Source organism: Diadema antillarum, unplaced genomic scaffold, assembly GCF_040938485.1.
Source record: "Diadema antillarum isolate AM-2024a unplaced genomic scaffold, OU_Dant_1.0 scf00000136, whole genome shotgun sequence".
In the NCBI taxonomy this organism is placed as follows: Eukaryota; Metazoa; Echinodermata; class Echinoidea; order Diadematoida; family Diadematidae; genus Diadema; species Diadema antillarum.
Genome location: NW_027271025.1, coordinates 743,465 through 765,506, shown reverse-complemented (window position 1 = coordinate 765,506; position 22,042 = coordinate 743,465). Strand labels below are relative to the sequence as shown.

At 40.1% G+C, this 22,042-nt stretch overlaps 1 protein-coding gene across 3 annotated transcripts in view; it reads right to left on the bottom strand.

Moving 5' to 3' along the window:
* Positions 1 to 22,042, bottom strand: part of LOC139721022 (transcriptional regulator Erg-like) — a 77,580-nt gene that overhangs the window by 18,304 nt on the left and 37,234 nt on the right. For all 3 annotated transcript variants that reach the window (XM_071632351.1, XM_071632352.1, XM_071632353.1), the window contains one exon: positions 10,830 to 10,904. In XM_071632351.1, the coding sequence (XP_071488452.1) occupies positions 10,830 to 10,904 (75 nt within the window). The remainder of the gene's footprint in view (positions 1 to 10,829; positions 10,905 to 22,042) is intronic.

Genomic DNA, 22,042 nt, shown 5'->3' with positions numbered 1-22,042 from the left:
CCATGGAATACTAACAGGCAAATGATGAGAAGCTTTATGAAAACAGCGCGTCTCCGCCACTGATATACAACATGGGCCTTTTGCCAGCTCCCATCAAAGGCGAAATTGAGCTTGGCAGATATATGAAACATCGCGGCGAGCGTCATTTCATTCTTGACTCCTTCTCTTTTGTCCCTCTTTATTGCCAGCCTCTCAAAGCTGAAAGGGGAAATAAACCCAAAATTCGAAAGGTATTCGTTCATGAGGTGATTTTTTTTCCCATCCCCTCACCCTCTTAAAACTAGATATAATAAAATGTGAACGCAATTTGGAGAGAACGAAATATCCCACGAGATCTGCGGATGGACGATGGATGTCCTGTAGCGCAAGAAAATAAAACATAGACAAAAAAAAAACTTCTGTAGACGCGTTACGGACCTTCACTTCAAGTTTTATTTAGTGTTTTCACGTTTGATCGATCTTCACAACTGTCACCTACACTTATGTCGTGAAGGTAAGAATAAATCAATCTTCCAATCTTTGATTGTCGAAGCTCTGGGTCGTACAGGGAAAATCAAGTACAGCAGAGACGTTTTCCGGGAATCATTAACTCCACAAAGCGTTATATTCATTTTCGAGCTTTTCTCTTTCTACTAAGTTTTTATAATTATATATTATTAGGCATCATCCTCGCGTAAATTTTAGATCATACTGCTAGCTGTTCTTGATAGCAATGACATTGCTACAACTGATGTCAATTTGAAGTCAATGACACAAAAGCAGAAATCATCCTGTCCTTCTTGCAAGGAAAATGATTAATTGCCAGCAAGCTATTGCTGATAGACCAACCTTCCATTGAAAAGAAAAACAGATAAAGCTTTCCTACTTTTACGATGCTATAGATTTCTGATGCGTGTTTCTCCTTATCATTCCCATAAATTGCATGATTATCTAAATATTGTCAGCTACATGACACACTCATATCCAAGTTTTCTTGTTACACATCTCTCCACGATAATGCCAGCTTTAATGCTCGTTATCTGATTTCTCTCCTTTTTTTTATCTTTCTCTAATACATTGGTTTCTTCACATGCATTCCAGATTCCCGGTCCTCGAGCATGATGCCGAGATATGAGGATCTTCGTGGCCGAAGGAAGCCTCTGTGCTCACCGCGATGTTCTCGATGGTTTCACGACTAGATGACAGACAGTGATACCAAGCTGTGAATTCCGACTTCAGGAGGGGTTGATGAACGGAAGCGCCAGTGAATTTCTTTTTCGAAGTCAGCAATGTAGGATATAGGTATGGACTCGACACATAAGAGATGTTATTTTCATTATTTTCCCATTCTGTTATACAGTTTCTTGAAAAAAAAAAACAGTGGGGCAGCACGTACCTTATCACCCCAAAGAATACAAACGTAGCAACATTTAATGTTTATCGAAAAGATAATCCTGGAAAAAATAACATACAAGCAGTCAAAGGGGTGCCCTTTTTCCAGTACGATGACAATCTAATTTGATTAAGAGCGGGTATGGCTCGATCTGTACGTATAATCTCTCCGATTATAATTAGAACAAAAAAGGACACCGACTTCCCGAAACAACAAAAGCAACAAGCTGATGCCGTCCTCGTCTTGACGTCTGTGTTGACTTAGAGGTTCCACAACATGATTGCTCACACGGTATATGTAAAATGGGTTTACCTATGTGCGCAAAGGAGGCGAAAAGAGGGAGTATACCACACAGTGGATAGTGCAAATCTGTGTTTCGCTAATCAGAGAGGAAATCGGGACATGATTTGGGTAATGGAATGGCAGAGGCTGGCTCGTTAACCTTGGCATTAAGCCTGATCTAGCTGGTTATTCACCGTGGATGCGTAGGTAATATGACTCCAATCACTCTCCCCTTTCGCTACAATGCACCGTCCGATTTGCGCGTATTAATACTCACTAATGCTAACTTTGCCGTATTGTGTGAATGAAAAGTACGCGTACACGCTGTGGATGAATGGCAAAAAGTGCATGTATGGCGGTACGACACACTTCATCAGTCTTATGAATGGATCTTGCAAATTCACGTATGTCACGAATGAATGTTATATCAAACCAAGTTTCTTGCTTAGACTCATGATATCGTTGATTTATTAATTAATTTACTTCCATCGTCCAAAATGTCACATCCAAATTTGGCTAAAGATTGATTAGTCCATTGAAAAGATAAACAAGCTATACGTCATGATGCCATTATATCAATTATATCAATGTATCTGCATGATATGGACACATTCTATCAACGATATTTCGAATCAAACATTTTATGCAGATTTGTCTATTTTCTAATTTACTGATCTTTAGTGCGTAATCGAATGTCTTGCAGATGTTAAAGCGATTAGACAAGGAAGATATTATGAAATAGTCGGCAAGCCGACTTTTATCTTACTCTCTAATACATGAATAATGACTAGACAATTCAGTCTCGTTGTCTGCATTTACATCAGATAATATAATTCTATATGAAAACACATACTCCTTTCGGGTAGATGGTACAAATAAATGCTCTAGGTGAATTTTGAGCAATGCCAATGACTTCTGATCCTATTTTTCTTATCAATGGTGTCAACTTTTCTATCTATAGTTGACATCATTTTGTAAACCCTTTCCTGTCTAAATCCCACCTGAGTCCTTTATATTGTAAATTTGTATAAATCCCACAATAAACTATAGACTCTCTGCTATAGCCATTTCACTGTCCCCTCCTGACTCTGCCCAATTCTGTCCAGAAAGTCAGTGTATACTCCAGTTCTCCCTCTTTAAACCGCAAATCTCAATATTGACCAGGTGCTTTCAGAGCGACCACTCGCTTCGATGAATGATGTCTCCATTTTAAACTCCCGGATGTAGGCGATCGTGCTCTGAATATCGTTTCAATGCTAATTCGTGGCGCATGAAGCGTTGGGATGCAGAATATTAGATGTCTTAATACACACTCCCATTGTCAGCATTCGCCGCCTCATGCAATCCCCTCACCCCCCCCCCCCCCCCCCTTTCCACCATGTCACGTGTCGCATTCTGGGATTAGAAATCGTTAAGAGTCACTGGCTCGGCTGTACATCTCATTTACGGTCTTCGCCTTATTTACTGCTTGCAGTGGCTCTTTGAACGCTCTGCTCTTCTTAGTTGTACAGGTCAATGGGCCCAACGCTTTCCACCGTGCTAGAATACATAATTATATCATCGATAACACAGATATATTGATAAAGACTGAATACTATCCCCGGTATATCGTTTTCTTCCAACATCTGATACTGTTTTACACTGTGTGTAAAATATGTTCACTCTTTCTATGTGAAATGCTTGTAACTGACAAAGGCCAATCTACCTTGGAGTAATTGTTAAGTTCAATGTGGCGATATAAATGTCCTGACATGCCTGAAGGTTTGTTTTATTTCAACTATGAGCAAGATGTTAGTTTTCCAGTATTATTACCCCCGATAGACAGTGATATCCGGCAACATTATATACATAAAGACGTATGTTTTGTATGCCTTTACATTTATGGAAACGTTTTCATAAATATGTGCTTCGTAGACCAGACGTATCATTTTTCTTTCATAAAAAACAACCAAACTTTGATAACACTCAATGTTGTATCAAAAAGCAAAGCTTAATGCCGATATTTGTTGTCGAATTTTCCTGTCCGTTAAAAAACATCTCCAGGGGAAATGTGATTTTTTCCCTTCATAACTGACATTTCATTACAAATTTACCGCGTGAATTAGCAAGTGCATAAATGAAAACAAATGAGAAGAGAACATATGTGAAATTAATCTTCGATAGGGGAATACATTTTGATTTGATCAGCACGGTCCCGTGCGTGAGACAAGGGCATGTCGTTGTTAAGTGGCACTGTCAAATTCGTTGGACTGCTGAAAGCAGACAGCCTGAGTGCCGGTATGTGTAATCCCTACCTCGCTCGGCTAAAGACCGCCATAAAAGGTCGGATCTTCTGTCTGCTAAATTGGGCTGAATAAAACATTTACTGAAATGAATCACTGTTCAGGGGAGCAAGAAGTTTTCCATTCGTCACATGGCGTGGTTGACGTCGTTCGGCGGCGAGTCCTCGCCTATTCGCCGGGGAGTGCTCCTCAGTAGATGCTAAACGCGGCCATTTGCTAAGATAATATTTTGCCAACTCGAAGCAGAAGAGGCTATCTCATGTCACACTGAGAAGTTGGCTGAGAGGTGAAAGAGACAGGAGAACTAGGAAAGGAGGAAAAGTCTTGTTGCGATTCGCAATATTCTCTACCGCGAAAAACTGAAGATGTTGTGATTATTAATGGGAAGTCAAATTGGGACCTTTCTTATGTGTAATATCATACCATCAACATTGCAAAATGTCATTCTTGGGTAAAGGAAAAAAGCTAACTTTTTACCCAAGGGAAATGCCAATCCTCGAGTACTACAATAATTTGAGTAAAAAGATTAATGACTATACAAAAAAGAAATAAAACAAATCAGAACGTTAGATATATCTCCCTGTATACATTTTCCACGTAGGAGGATGATTATGCTCTTTGTTATGTTCTTTTAGAGAGAAATTTAGTTTTTTATCTATTTTTAAGTATAGTCTTTGAATACAGAAGAAAAACAATAATCGTACACAAATACACCAAGAGAAAAATATAAACAGAACGATATTTCAACTCCTTGTATAGCTCTTATCTGTTTTCATAAGTTTCCATCGGAAATATAGGTAGCTCAAATGTTGTTATGCCACAAAAAGAAAATTATGTCCATGTGATTTGCTGATAATTCTTGAAATAGAAATTCACCGAGTCAAAGTGTTCTAAAGATATTCTTATTTCTAATGATGACTTTAAGCTGCAAATAATACCATACATCTGAACATATCGGTTTCCCCTCAGGAACAGTCATTATATCTTTTAACCCCACTTCTCAACCTCAATACAAAAAAGTGACATGTTATCACAAGAAATGCACTATGATAGTTAGTAGATTTGTTGTGAGTTGAAATTACCCACCTGTTGCTTCACAATGTCTTCTTGTCGTAGCAAACTTTCGAAATTACATAGGCAGGACTGCTCTGTTACTAGGGTCATAGGACATGAAGCCCTTTGAATGCCACTACTCGGCTTTTCTAACTGACAATGGAAATTAAAATCTTATGTGAAGGGAGAGAGATAAATGCCTCTAATGAACGTCCACGAATCATAGGAAGCTAGCTTTCTTGGAATCTCTGAAAGAATGTTTCCAAACACGAGTTTTCGAATATCACGTCATCCACTGAAACAAATCAAAGTGAAAACCGTCAAGAATGACAAGTTACAAGATGACGCCAACGTTTGCAAACTTGGAAATCTTTCTGTAAACCTGGCAACGAAGTGGAGATAATCCCAGAGAATATTACCAAAAAAAAAACAACAACAACAGACACAAGGTGATCTGAAAGTATATACCGTACATAGCTGAAGCAAAAAGAAAGAAAAAAATGCATAAGTCACTTGGACTATAAGAAGTTAAATCATATAGGCCTACTATTGCAGTAGTTAACATAATACGTCTCTGTTGTCCACAATTGGAAGTTTACGCATCATCTGGATCATTCTGTATCTACAGTAATGATTTCGGTAATATCTTCGTTAGTATTTCTATTGCCATCCGTAAACAAGGCTTGAAGAGTATAGACCACATGACCAACTTATTGTATTCATGAAACGGGGCGCCCTCTAAGGAAAGTTTACCAACCACTCATTGACTCCAATAAAAGCCACAACTGTTATGGTCTAATTGAACTCGCAACACGAATACCGGTGGTAAACATGATTTTGCTGCTGCTTTGATAAACAGAGATATGGTATATTAACATTCTACACCATGTCTCTCCATTTCTGAAACGGCATCAAAATCTCGAATCCGGTTAATAACATTCGTGTGAAACTAAGAATATTCCCCTAAAATGATTGACAATCACATATATTGCAAATTATTTTGTATAAACTTATGCTATTCTGATTGATTGTTTAAGTTCTTTTTTTTTCAAACATCAAGAATCTTTTACCACTGGGTGCTTTGAATGTATACTTTCGCAATATCCCGTAAATGAAGAAAGATTACCAATACAAACTTGTAATTTATGTTAAAGTGTCCATTATTTGGTCACAAGTACTAGTACGTATGTTAATGACATGTGCTCGATTTTGCCGCTAAAAATGCGTAACGACATCACCAGGTAGTGAAGTAAGACTAATATCTGATCCATTCTGATGTGTTTCTCTTTTCAGAGTCAAATTCTTTTCAGCTCTCTGAATCGCATCAGTATCCTATGTGTATACATTCAGTATTTTTAGTGACATTATGTAACCATATCAATGACAAGACATGGTAGAAAACTCGCGAATCGAAAGAGCTCACACCCTGACTGTGTTCTATGTAAGCCCGTGGACTCATAGATGAAAAGACGGTGTTACCGCGACACAACACTTGACACTTCATGACTTGATACTTTAAAGTTTGTTAAGGGATCAAATGCGTACGTTCACGTTTGAGTGAGATGTATTACTTGGATGTACGTCTAAACCCGCATCGTGTATGCACGTGAGGAATACGGCTTGAATTGGTAGAGTAAACACTGGAAAGACCGAGTTAGCTGCTCACTCTGTCCCTGAGGGACAAGAGGCCATGGAATGGACGATGTGCCTTTTTGTAAGACGGTCACCGGCAAATTAGGATGGGGACTGGCGATCAATTATTACAGTTCAGAATGAAATCAACGCGTGCGTTGTCCATGTGAACTGAAACTGTATGCAGCAGAAGAGGAGGATTCGACATTATCCGTGTTGTGCTTTGCGTTTCGTACAATATAATTCATGGTGACCAGTAGTATCAAAAGTCAAAGATTATACGTCACCCCACTACTTCTTCCTTGCAGGCAAATGGTGGATAAATGTAGTGCAGACTCTTTTTATTCTTTTCTCCCAGTGTGTCCAACACAGCCACTGTAGAGTAGTGTCTCCTTTCTCCATGTTTTCATATTGAAGTCGCTCTTTAAGCAGCCGCGCTATGTTATTCGGGACTTAATTATCCCTGTCTGGTTCTATGCGTGCAAAGCCTTTGACGGAGGAGGTTAGGTTCGTTTTGGGAATTAGAAGGGACATTGATATGATCAATGTCAGACTCGTCACGACGTAATGAAAATAATCGCGGCTGTAGGCCCCGTGGGAAACAAACCTGGCCGGTGTCTGATGTCCCGTAGATAGCATCAAGAGATGATCTAACGGCGAGACACAAGCCCCTACAATTACACGGTTTTAGCTTCTGTTTTGACATTGGAAACCGGGCCTGTTTTTACGCCCATGGTTATCCGTCATTAGAAGCGAGTTTCCTTCGCTCATTGTACGTCCCAATATCTGCGCTGCTCTCTGATTAAAAGAACGCTCAACCCCATAAATACCGCATTTCATTGTACTACATAATATATCACCCACTTACATGATTTTGGCTTCCGCTATGCCGTGTTTTCGATAACGGTAAAGAGGGACTTCAAATTTCAGCACTGACTGACGAATTAATGACTTAATGAAAAATGAGTGTTTTTGTAGACACACCACCTATTAGTGTTTGATATTATGCCATCGTTCTCAATGGCTGAAAAGGAGGCTTTTGCAGAAATATATGAGCAGTCTTCATGAATATCTTTATAAGCAAAACACACAAAGACATCAATTCATTAATTCATGTCTCTTCTGCATGTAAATTCTTCGATCGGATGTACTCCTCTAAGGTATTAAAATGTTTCCAGAAAGATACTTATTATAAATACCCAGGTAAACATTGTAACGAAGGTAGACATTTCTCAAATTTGACTACCTGAAGCACGCACACATGCATTTCGTGTTGGTAAAAAGTGATATAATAGGTTGGTAAAAATAGATTCATTCCTGATGTACAGGATATAACGTTGTTATTCCTGGTAATCAAAACTACCGCTCTCCCATCTATGGTAGCCTGATCGTGATTTGTTTTTATTTAATTAATAATGAGTGATACAGAGATGAGAAAATTAGTTACATTTTACAAGATTTTGTCGACAACATTCAGATACATGAAATTTTCCCTGATTACCTATCCCAAAACCGATCTCAGAATTGGCGTTTTATCTGTTCTAAACTCGTTTACACGGCTACAGTCTCTCAAAGAAGACGCATCATCAAGTGTTAGTCTCCTCACTACGCATGAATGCAACTCGGGTATTCACTTTCATAGTCAATCGATCACTCCCATAATACGTTTATCATGAAAAGACAAAAATTTTCCCCACTTCGTGGATTACACAAAGGCATACTTCCCTACGAATAGAAGGATGTGTTTTATTACCTACCAATGTACATATTTGCTTCGGTTAACAGCAACTCTCAAATTGATAATAACAACAACAACAAACAAATTCCTTTTTACTTATAAACAGCAACAGACCTATTCACTGTCATCTGCTAAGTTATTTCGAGAGAGAGAAGACATCAACCATGTCAAATTAAAGATTTTGAGAGATTAGCTTTTTCCTAACAAACTAATAAACTGGTATTTTGAAAGAAATTTGGCGTCGTAAATCATGTCTTCTTAATCTTTATTCAAGGCCCTCAGTAAATATAAATCCATTACCTCATTCGAGAGTACAAGAAAAAAAGTGATCTTTATTCAACTTTGCTGTTAGAATCTATTATCATTGCCGATATTGTCACCTTCCTGTAATGTGATATTTGATCAGTCATTACGAGAGAGTGCTAGGCCTGTGGTGGGCTGAATATTGGCGGGTTTTGCGGTGGGGCACGCCCTAGGTTTTGGGGATGGCTTAACGAATGCATAGGCATCGGTGGATCGGATGACGAGGCTTACGGGGCGGTTTCCGCACGCAACACCTTTCCTGGGAGACGGAAAAATGCCACCTTCCTAATTCATGCTTGCAGAGTGGCGTGCGTAATGCGACATGATAAATGGCGAATCTGAGTTGATTCCTCCACCGTGTAATTCAGTGATAATGAAATTAGCTCGAGAAAAAAAAATCCATGTTTGCCTAGCCTAGCGACCATATTGCTTGGTACACAGTCAAACCATGGACTGATTGCTGGTTTGACAGTAATTGGTTACAAAGCGACTGCTCTGTCTCCTTCTCTCTCTCTCTCTCTCCTTCTCTCTCTCCTCTCCTCTTCTCTCTATTTCTTCAAATTTTATGAAGACAGCTCTTTAGAGAAGAAGACCGTTATGTCAAGGTGACATATCTCCTTGAAACACATACCCATTTCTGCCTCCAATATGCATGTTTCACTCTTAGGTCGAATAAATCCCTTTATCGCAGATTATGTTTGCAAATACAGTTTACCTCAGTGTCGTGGTTTCTACGTGTTGAGAGTCATCGTTGATTACTTTGCCCGCTATAATGGCGCCCAATGAAAGAAAATGCAAGCAGTGATTGAGCGCAGGGTAAGTACTCGGTCGCGTGTCCTGTGGCGCTCCAGCTCGCCCTGAGAAACACAGTGGGCCTGCTTGCCGGCTAATCTCCGTGCGAAACACGAGTGCGCCTACGCGCTGGGAAATCTTATTGGATTTTTTCCCGCCGTTTTCGTTTGCTTTCACAATGAAATAATGGTAATAACTGTTGCATCTTCTCTTCTGTGAGAGGCCAATGTTTTGCGATCAAAACTGATTATTTCCCCTCCGCCGCAGGCCGTTTATCTTGCCTGTATATCACATCACTCCGGTATTTCTTGCTACCGACATGCTGAAAACATTAATCAGAACAGTAATCAAAACTATACCCAGGATGAAGATGCATTCAATCACATTTAGACAATAGTATGTAAGACTTTCACTTTGTATAATAACTCTAGAAGCATACTTTCTGCTAGTGAGATGGAAATGTATATGATATTCTTACAATTACAGCCCCAGTTTCTTTTAAGGTGTATATTACATTTACAGATATAGCAACACCCAGAATTCAGTGATCTAGAAATCTTATCAAATATAAAACTATTACAGGATCATCTATCTTCGTGTTTCTCATTCCAGGAGATGTCAGAGTCTTCAGTGTCAAAATTGTAAACGTGGAATTCTTCTGGTTAAATCTTAAGTACACAAAAATATCTTTCTGATTATCTGAAACATCATATTCTGTCTGGGTTTGGTTCTGTTTTGTAATAAAATGCGTATTAGACATCGGACACCAAATGAAATATATAAGTGTAAAACACGGCCTGCTGTCATATCTATATTGCTTTAGAAGCATGGTGTTACATTAGGATGTTGGTTGGCAACCAGTGACAACAAAGAGTGGATTAATGAATTAATGACAAAGAAGATACAAAGAGAACGGAAGTATTTATTGTGAAGAAAGAAAGAGAGAAAGGGGAGGAAGAGAAAGGGGAATTAAGACGTGTAGGAGACCAGGAAATTGAAGAAACAGTAGCAGTCATGAAGAGATGAAAAGATTATTCTAAACCAAGAGACGTATTGTGTTTGTAAGTATCTAAAATACCCTATACATTGCACAAGTGCCGATATTATAGTGTTTGTGACTATGTGCCCATATTTTTGTGCATATATGCATTGTCTTCAGGTAAGTTGGTATGTGTGTGAAAGAGAACAACAAAAGCGAGATAAAAACCAGTGTAGTAGCTGTGTGGTAAAATGGCGGGCGCGCCGATGAGAATATGGCGTACAAGGTGGAATCTCTTCACACCGACACCTATCTTATGGACGTCCAAAGGTTCCCGCCTCACGAGTATAATTTGTACGTGGATGACAACAAGAGGAAATAGAGGGGAATGCTTACCCTTAGCAACGGCGGAGGGGACGGGCGTAGTCCAGGCATTGGGTCTCCCACGGACCAGACTCTCGCAAGATGGTTCTAGGAGCGAAAAGAAAACACATTTAGACTGTGTGTCAGCCGGACAACTTCCTACTGCTAGCTTGTAAATCAATATAGGATACATAAGTCGATCATAGATTCATGTGGTGTTCAAAATTACTGGGGGAAAGTGTGATAGGAAATAGCACAGGTGAAACTATAAAGGAATTCTTCTAAAGTAATGGCCTGTAGGCCTTGTAAAGAAATGAGTGTTTTGTGATCTCCTTCCGTTTGACGGGTCTAAGAAAATATGATTGAGATAAGAAATATCAATGCCAACCACTCACGTTTCATGTTATTATATCAATTTACCCTCAAATTCCTTCAATTCTCCACAAAAGATAAATATCAAAGTAAAACAAAAAGTCCAACGCTTGTATTTCGTATATTATGAATACAGGTGAAATGACAGGCAAAGGCTGCGATAGTAATATCAGCAATAAACTCTACATTTCTGAGTTTTGAGTTTTGAAAACAGTTATTCTAGGAAGCAAGCTAAGACATAAAAACGGGAGCCGCCAAAACAGAAGTGAATTGTCAATGTTTTTTGACAACGGTTTTCACATGTGTTAAAATGAGATGACAGCGGGATTTTGACGTTATCATTCATATCAGCACAAGAAGCATGACATTACATGATCATGTGACACAAGGAAAGGTGAATAAAACCCCGAGAGATTCTCTGTAAGGTAATGGGCTACAGACTGCTGGTAACATCTTTTGGTTTGCCGGAATCCTCCTATCCCTTGCAAGGTGAAAAGCGAACCAAATGGGGTAGCAAAAGGGGGTCCGTGGGTCTCATCGTCTGCAGACTGATTATTGTCACATATTACAATGGCAACAAAAATCTTCGGAATGGTGGAGGACTGGCGTAGTAGGTTATTGATATCACAACAAGAGAAGAAGAAAGGGCGACTTCGTTATCAAAATACACAATAACATGCATCTACACACTTGCAGTCATAGATATAACGTCACAGATGAAAGACAATCGTGGTTTGAATTGCGTCATTTTCATAACAAACAGAATTAACTTGGTGCTTTCATGACTGATAACACTTGTTAAATATCTCAAAAAAATATAAATACATTGTGCAGTAATGAGAAAAAAGATACATGTTGTTTCAACTTCGTCCATACACCAAGGTGGATAATGCAAGCTATGATGCCATAGTTAAAAAAGCATTTTAAATCACAAGGAAGAAAATACGGCAAAACGCTTGCTGCTCCTTGTTTCCACACACAAGATAAGGATGCAAAAACCATTCAGTTGCGTTATAGACCACAGGTATGCATCGTCTGCGTAACATGAGAACAAGACAAAGAAACCTCAAGACCACTATAGTCCTTTGGTATACTCCCAGTCACTCTCCTGGTTCCAATCCAGTCTGAGCACAAACATGACTAGCCGAAACAACATTAATGCATCACAACCTGCCACGGAATCGGTGTCAATGAGTTCATTTTATCCATTAGTAATAAGTCAAACACCGTCACGCCACGTCTCTCAAGCTAGTGATAGCGGAATCCCTTGATGGCAAAAGAGAGAAGAGAGGTTTAGCCACTGAATCCCCTCTTCATTCTTGTGCACGGGACTAAGGGAGAGCCACTTGAAAAGGCATGAAGACGCTCCCCCTTTCCTTCCTTCCTTCCGCTCGGTTGGTGCGTGGCTCGCCAGACGACCAGCGAGACCTCGCGATTAGGTCGCGGCAGGAAACCGACCTAAACGCCTGGGCCCCCGATCACGGAAATTACCCTCGTCGGGGAAAGGAAAAGACGAATAACAAAACCAATTTGCTCGGGGAAACTCACAAATACCCCCTATTTTTCCTGAGCAAGGAAAATTATGCTTAGTGGGCGCTGATTTGGAATGGCATTTTGGGAAAGAGGCTTTTTAGAGAGTAGAGAGGACATACGTACCAGTTAAAAACATGATGAAATCAGCGGAGGGCCGTTTCCTTAAAAATGGCGCGCTGTGATTACCGTGATGAAGGCCAGTGTATACTTTCAAAGTAAGTCCGGAAGAGCGGCAAATCAGTGCTTGGCGGAGCTAATTATTCAGCCTCGCGATCTCTTCACCAAGCGCGGCTAGTGAGGCGAGCTTTCGGGAGTCGTGCCGTCGACCACTTGACATCACCTCTCGCTGTCTCGTTAGCTAAGGATCCGGGCCATGTGAGCAAAGGAAGTTTTAAGAAATGAACGTTCGCCCGGTGAATGAATCGCTAGATGAATCAAACTTCATTGGCAACACGTTCATATATTAGGCTCTCTTCCAGCACCCCGGCTTGTCTTTACTCTTCCTCCCTCGCTCTTTCTCTCACTTTCTCACTTGTCTTTCCTCCGAGCCTGGTGACTGCAACCATGGACGATACTACGCGACTGTTATCAAGGGTGTCAAACTTAGCTCTGTTTACATCCCCTTAAAAGATCCTTCATCTTTGATTTCATTTCCCATTGGTTCCTTGGTCTTAATGGTTCCCCCTTTTCGTGATGAAAAAAAAAAAGAGAGAGGGAAAGACAGAAGTGAGAATGAATTTTGATGAGGGGATCCAGCCAATCATGGCAGGGCTGAAGTCATGAAGCCATTTTCGCTTCTTTTTCTGTTTCTCTCTAGTAACGTTTACTTGCAGTGAGCGCGGCGCTTCCATGGCCTCGCTAGCCATTCACGTTCCGTGAATCGGGTGCGCACGCGTAGCCAACCCTTGCCTTTTTCACGCAGGAGTAACTTTCTTTTCTTATGCAAATAATGGCGTGCGGAATGCTACCACAGACACGCGAACAGGGGAAACGGGTTGATAGGATTGTCTCTCACAGTTCCTCCTTAGCAACCTCTTGATCCGAATCTACTCTGAGCACACTTTGGCTATTTCCTCCAAACTCACTGAAATACCTTCCTTCCTTTTGTATTGATTGTATATTTACCTCAGAAGAGACACACAATACTTACCAAGTAAACATCTTGTTTAGATCATGACGTCATAAGCAATAATTTTGATTTCATGCCTACTCCAAGCATCTTCACGAAAAAAAATGTATGTAGTCGCAGTTTTTTTCTCTGTCACTTTCTGTTGCGTTCATTTTTATAATTGTTCTTTTGTTCCCTTTCTCCCAGCATTGAATCTTAAATTCTTATTTTGTTACACTACGTGTCAACACTACGTGTCAATAAGATCCTTCCATTCTTTAATTTTTTTTTTTAGCCTGGCGTGAAATAGCCAAATTACAATAGCGTAGCATAATTTAGCCGAAACATTGTGCGTTTGCGATTGAAATCATGCATATCTTAACTTAATTCGACCCTAATCTTTAGTCTTACATTAAAGTGTAATGCAATAGCAGCAAATCTCATTTACTGTCCATTTATGTTTGATGTTTGAGCGGGTCAGGAGAGAGAAAGCCCCGTGGTATGTGGTATTTCCTTGTCGATGTCTGAAACTCTAGGTGACATCTTATGCTGAAAATAAAAACTGATGTATTCCTCCAGCAGGCCAGCAAAGGAGTAAATCAGCGTCGTATTCAACATAAAGTTCTGCTTCCTCAGATAATCTAACAGGTGTTCACTTCTTTAATAAGAACGGTAAACAGTCAAGGCAAGATGCATGATGCAGGAGTTGCCATGGTAACCGATCAAGGATTCTTGGTACAGCGTGTTATATTTGTCGGCCGATTAATTGCTCGCTGTGTCGCGAACTTAAAATAGTCCTAAAGAAACCAAATGACTGAGATTTCATGTAGATATATATCATCATAATAGTGGCATGAACGACGTCATCACAGAGCGTGCTCGAAGTCATGATGGTCGTCATCCACGACATCATTTAAAGCGCGAGCCTTGTCGAGCAGACTCCAAGGGGAAATCACGGGTAACTTAATACACCACTGACATGCGACTTGTGTTATCATTTCATAAGTCAATGCATCGCTCGAAGGGCGCAGAGCAGAGCTTAGAAATGCAATTAATTCAACTTGTTGGAAGCTTACACAGACAAGACAATTGCCTGCCAGCTAAGTGAGTCGTTCATGCACTGATAATCATGCTGAGTCTCGCTTCGAAGAGTAAAAAATAAATATAGAATAAGAAAAGGAGGGAGACGGAATGATGAGCGGAGAAAGTGATTTTCGTCCTCCTTTTATTTAGTTGAGATGGCAGTATTATTCTTCTTGACATGCCAATATACTGTGTCATGAACAGCGCGTCAGGGTCTAGTGCAGGGCTTACTAAGTTTTGCCCCCAGGCTGTGGGGCGGGCATATGGGTTGGTGAATACCCCCAACTCGAGACATAACGCGGGCGCGAGATCGTTTAGGAACGCATTGGACAAGTCGTCCGCACACTGTATATGACGCTTTCTTGCCTCCAGCCAGGCGATGAAAATACCTTCGAGGTAAGCCTGCAGGAGTTTAAACAATGAAATCAGTGATAGTACGGGGAGAGCAATGCTGTTTGCTTCCAAATTTAGGCTTTGGATTTCCATCATCAATTCGCGTCCCTTTCGTAGAAGGGCGAGGGAAAGCACGGGTTAGTTTTGTGATAGGAGGATTCTAATTACTGTAGACGAGTTTTAGTAATAAGTGGATGGATGAGTGCTGTAACATTATCACCAATGGCATATAAATGACATGAGGCGACCCGTGCTTGCTCGCCATTGAAATGAACAAGCAGTGAAACAGACAGCCCCTTGCTGTGGAAGATTGGACAACACCAATCAATAGAGATATAGAAACGGCTTAAACAAACACCAGAGAGATGTATACAAAGGAAAATAAATCTCGTGGGGCGAACTTTTTAATATCACGAAAGCTTCATTTTGACATCATAATGGCTGGAAATGTGAATGTAAATTGCGATTTCTGGCGAGAAAGAGAGGTGGAAATAGAAGCGACATTTCTGCGTTTCCGTAACCAAACAACGGAGTATCAGAGCGAAGGGGAACTTGGAGGCCAGGAGAACCCTGATGATTGCTGTGCCCAACTGGGAATAAAAAAGTGGGAAGGGAAGAATGAGGGGGAGAGGGAGAGAGGAATGGAGAGAGGGAGGGGAGAGATGAAGGGGAGGGAGAGAGATGGGGGGGGGGGTAGGTATGGAGCGGGAACTATAAGAACATCGAGATTGGAGTGACTATTTCAACAAAAGGAAGTTTGAATTACACCAGAGAAACCACACGAATTAAGAATAACGTCTGAATAAAAGGAGAAGAATTGGAGTAATCTTTGTCTTTTGATGAATCAAGAACTTCTAAAGACTTTTACCAGAATTTCGCATATTTATCTGGATAACGATTTCTCGCCAAATCTTTTACAGGAATGGGTAGGTAATCATGAAGGTGATGAACATCATTAAACAGAAATCCATGAGGAGACGACATGGGCGAAAAGGAGACGTATTGGATGATTGTAAGACAATGGAGAAAAAGGATGGAGAATGTCCAAAAATGCAACTGAAAGAATTTAAAAATCTAGTCGACAAGAACTTGCCATTTGACACTTGCGAGGTATTACACTGAAAGAAAGAAACATTCCTCGGTGATGAAATTTTTAGCGCGGAAAGCTGCACAGTGCAAACTGTCATGGGAAGGAGGATCAGAGGAGACGAATAAAGAGAAGAATGTCATAAGAAATAGAAAATGACAGATAAATTGGAAAAAGAATCGAGGCATGAAGTTATTTGCTGGAATAAAAAAAACACGCAAACGTTGAGATGTGTGTTAGTAGTTTTATTGAGTCATTTTATTTGCAACTGTGCTTTGCTCTTGGTGCAAATTCAATCAGCATCTAGCTAAGACAGTAAATTTCGCAAGTGTTGAGTTGAAACAAAATCCTCTGACAGGGTGTTTGATACTTCGTAATAGGCCTATCATCAATATGATAATTCACATATCTCTTCATCATATTTCATATCATCATCAGAGCTTCAAGATAACAAATTCATGTTGCAGTATGTACACCTCTTCCAGGCGTATACAATTTGCAGTGAGGACGAAACGAGAGAAATTTTCATTGAAGAGTGTTAAAGGCTTGAAACAATACAAAGGAAACGTCGTCTGTCTAGGAAAGCATTTGCATTACTTCGCAAGAATGTACCTACTTGTAGTCTGAACACACTTTGAAGTAGCTACAAGAGTCTCAGCCTTAAACAAGTGAAACTATGGTGGAAATTGCCTTCTAAATGACACATTTGATTTAACATGCAAATTTATCATTCTTTGTGTCTCTGTAATGAATTCAGCAGCACGTAGATAAACCCATTTTTTTTCCCTGTCTCTCTATTTTGGATACAGTAATTAGCGTAGTACACATGCATAGATAAACTTCGCCTCCCCTGCGCACAAATCTAGCTCCAACAGGCATGCATACTATTAGAGTCATTATGATGCAAAGTAGATCAAAATCCCCCGGACTTTTATTCAATTTACAACAATTTTTGTCTGATGGTGTAAATGCACTTTTCCTGCGCTCTCTGAGGTCACAGCGCCGGAGAGAAGAGAAAAAAATGCTCCAAACGTGATAATGCTCCCTAATGCAGATATTATTACATTTTGCTCCCCAACATTGTTCGCTGGGAATTTCCATTTTAGTTTCGGTGTCGTTAAAAAGCCTTCAATCTGATCCGACAATAATGTATCATTACTGTAGATGCGGCATCGTCCCCAGGAATGGAGGGATAGGAATAAATAAGTATTGCTTAAAATGAAACACCATAACTGTGTTTATATATGAGTAAAGGATATAACAATATATTGTCTCAGAATATGGATAAACGTATTTGTAAAGTTCTATATTTTTGTATTTCATTTGCGCTGTCTCCTTTACCACAGCTTTTGTTGTTATTTTTTGTTCCATTTTCTGCCGTCATTCGATGTTTCATTCTCTTTCTTTCGAACTCTCTATCCCTTGTGCTTTCTGACGCCACTTTCGCGCTTACACTGATTCATCATGAATTTTGTTGTTCTTTTACATTTCGCAAAATGCAACTTTTCAGGATGAAAATTTATGACTAAGAGTGAATTTCTCACAAACAGAAAAAATATAGCGACAGGCTACACACAAATACTAGAAACCAGAATTTTTCATGTCAGACCCTTTTCATTAAGAGATTTGCAAACACTGTAAGTCCGAATAACGGCAGTCATTTCAGCCACAAAGATAATGCTCTCTAGATACTGAGAGATCGGTGCAGGTTGCTTGCTTTTCCACGTTGCACTTGTGAAGTTTTTTTTTTTTTTTTAATGAAACGCGGAGCTGTATTTGAAGCTTGGACAAACAAGATTTAGACAATCATTCAATCGATGAATTAATCTACATGCATCGTGCAAGGAAAACATATCTACAAAGTACGTAAAAGATTTCAAAAACAGCGACGTAGCCTCAAAACACACAAGATATTAATTGATAACTCATGTCATGATAAACATTAATATCCAACCTAAAGCATGAAGCAACTATGTCCAGCATCGCAACACACTCAGGTTTGCCTTGACACAAAGTCCCTCAGCGCAGAGAAAGGGACAATTCTCTGACTTGGAAACCGAGGAGAAGAGGTTTGAAACCAATCTCCCCCTCTTCGGCAATTTGACTTAAAAAATGCGAAATGTCGTCGAAGGCCAGTGTCTAGAATGATAAAATTGAAGACTCATTTCAATTTTGCCTCCTGTAGCGGCACTCGCGACTTGCAAACATCGCTTTATTACATTCCAGCAACGACTCCCTGATCGATTCACGGGCATGGTCGGGTCAGGGAGTGAAGGAGAAAAGTACGATGTCGCTGTCAAAATATAGGTTCCTCTTTCTATCCTTTTGATTTTTCCCCTCCCGATTTATCATCAGAATAGTGTGTTATAAAAGTAGCAATTCCACCTTCCAGTAATAATCAGAGAATACGGAGAAAAGAAAGAGTGAAAAAAGAAGGAAAGAGGGAGAGAACTCAGAGGAATGAGAGAATGAAAGAAATTAAGTGCAATAGAGCGAACCCTCTCTTATTTGGTACAAAATAAAACAAAATGATTGAAACTAGGAAATCAAGGGTATTTACAAGAGGAACCTTGAGGAGGAGAAGGACAAAGGGAATAAAGAAATAAGCAGGAATCAAAACGAGTTAAGCCTCATTTGTAAACATTTTGAAGTACTCTAGTAGTCCACTGTCAGAGAGAAAGCGAAGTAGTCCACTGTCGGAGAGAGCGAAATAACATCTTTCCAAAGATACCGCACATGTTATAACAAGGAATTATTCGTGAAGTTATGATTCGAAAATTTAAGATTTTCTCATCATTTTATTTGTCTTTTTCAAGCAACTTATCTCTTAAATACATCACATTAAAAAGAATGGAATCAACACGCTATACAATCATATTTTTATTCCATGTGTGTATGAGGTTTGCATTCTATTCTAGGAAATGAAAAGATAAGAATGAAAGAGTGAAAGGAGAGAGAGAGAGAGAGAGATGAGGAGAGAGAGAGAAGGGGACTGAAAAAGGCAGTGATTATACATCATGAAACACATACCAGTTAGATAAACAGTGTTAAAAGGAACCATTTAATGTGGATCACCACATTATTATGTCTAAATGTGTATAGGCTATGTCTCCTATACACATCTGATATATTTGCTTGTATCGTTGTTGCAGGGATTATTGTTAAAGACCACCACTATACTGTTATTACCACCAATACTTTGTTTAAGAAGCTGTTTACCGTCCTTATAAGGGTATCTAATATGATACACTGCACACAGTACAATGTCACTGGTAATGTTCCGACATGAGATCTATAGTGAAAAAAAAATACTGTACTCTCTCTTATCTATATATGCTATTCTGGACCTTTCTATCGTCGTCCTTGTGGTTGAATAAAAAAGAAAAAAACACCATCGAATAACCATTCCGGGCTGTTTCGGATGATAGAAATCGAATACATACGAGCCAGAAACAAGATATTGATAAAAGACGATCTTTGAGTTGAAAAGGTGAGTCCTACCCACAGAGAAATCTCGCTGCATTAAGGAATCCAAAATGGCTGAAGGTGGAGAAGACGAATGGATGCTAAAATGTTTCGCTCAAAGTCATCTACTACCAAAAAAATTAGCAGGCAGCGCGAATCCGTCATATTTTCCCTCATCATCCTTCCTGTTTCTTTCTTCATTACGTCAGAGTGAAGTAGGTGGCGGTGGTGGAGGGGGGGGGGGGGGGGGCACGTGGCATGAGCGGAATGGATGATACTTGAAAACAGATCTGAAATGTTGACTGCGAAGTGATGGTGTCTCTAAATAGGCTGAAATGGATGAGGCCATTCAAGCATTTATCATTATGTATATAGTATGGTAGCTTAAAGCGCGTCAAAATTAATTGATCGGTCGAACGGCCGCTCTACATCTCTCTTCATATCTCTCTTTATCTGGCAATCACTTCGCAGTTATTAGCTGTTATTGAAAGACTGCCTGATATACGTATTTCATGACTTTCGCCTCAATTAGCGAGACGAAGACGGTTTCTTCTTCTCCTAGCTGGCTCGGCCTGACGAACTGTGAGCAAGATTAGGAGTATTGATGACAGTATGCCTGATTTCAAGCGACACCAACCGGGCTACTCTCCCGCCGGACTGCTGCAGGGTTACAGCTTGGATGTCTCGATAGCGGCTTTGAGTCGCCAGCCAACAAAACATCACATTTGCATACGCACCAACAAATAAAAGGGAGTCGTGGCCATCTCGCCCGATAGCTACTCGTACCTCACAGCGTCAAATCTCGCGGGGTTACTAGAGACGCACGGATCCGCTCAATATTAAAGACGCGCGCGTAAAGCACATAACCATCTTCTTTTTTCTTTTCTTTTTTCTTCTTTTTGCTGTAGCCGGTTGTAAGGAAAACAATGCACACCTTGCATGGGACAAATGTCCCGTGACAACGTTGGTCTTTCAAGCCCTCATATTGCGTATGGTTTGCTAGGCCGGCAGCACAGGAAGTCGCTCCTGCCTGTAAATGGCCGCTTTATGGATCATGAGCAGTCTTTGCGAGTCAATGAAAGAGGCTTGTCGTGGTTGGAGTCCCACGGTGGGCGTGTAGGATTTCGCCGGTTCACCGCACTCTTCGCTCCCGGAGGACAGCCGCAGTATTAGTCTCAATGACACGGCTTCCCTGCGCACGTGCGGCGCTTTATTTGAGAAAACTTTACGTGAGAGTTGCGGCGCATTGAAGGAGATTCCCGCACGGGACGTTCAGCTTACACGAAGAGATGGAACTAATACGCCCCACACACTGAGTCAAAACATTGGGGCTGCTTTATTTTTCATTATAACAGAGCTATGTGCCAATTTCTGCAAGAAAACTAGGCCATAGTCTAAATATCTCTATCGATGCCGTATGGTACAAAAATAATTTTCAACTTCAGGGAGGTAAAGGAATTAAAAAACCTCAGATATGGGTATTTGTAAGCAAACTCATAACTTAATGGCACTATTTCCAAGCGTAATGGGGAGATAGCTTTTTAAGGAGAGAGAGAGAGGGGGGGGGGGGAGAGGGAGAGTAAATAAATATGTTTTACGTTATTACTACTTTCATGGAAGGAATATATATATATATATATATATATATATATACATACATATATACATATACATATATATCATATATATGTATACGTGCGCTCAGTGAAGACAGCCATTGCGAGCACTTGCTGAATGATGAACATTTGAGATTTTAAAAAGGAATCCTGTCTAGCATTAAACTGAAAAGAGCTTGATCGCCATATTTCTGAACACAACAGATTTTTCACTCCTCTCTTGTAGCAATGTTTAAAGGAATATACATCATAAACAACATACTTTGTGGCGCCTGAATATATCGAAATGAGGGCAAAGTTTCTCAAAACAGTATATTTATATATAAAAAAAGGAATTTAAAAAAATATCTCGCTTAGGCCGGTGGGAAATGTCAGGACAGCTTCATCTCTCTCTCTATCGCCTCTCCTCTACACTCAATTAACGTCTTGAAAATGACATTACGTAACTTTCCGTCTCGGAAACAAGAAGAGGAAAACGCCTTTGTCGCGGAGGATATCCTTAATGGTTCGTGCTTGACGAAGACTTATTTAATACCCCAGGAAGTTTCCCGCGCGCGGGAAAAAGAAGCTGAGGAAATCGATCATTTCA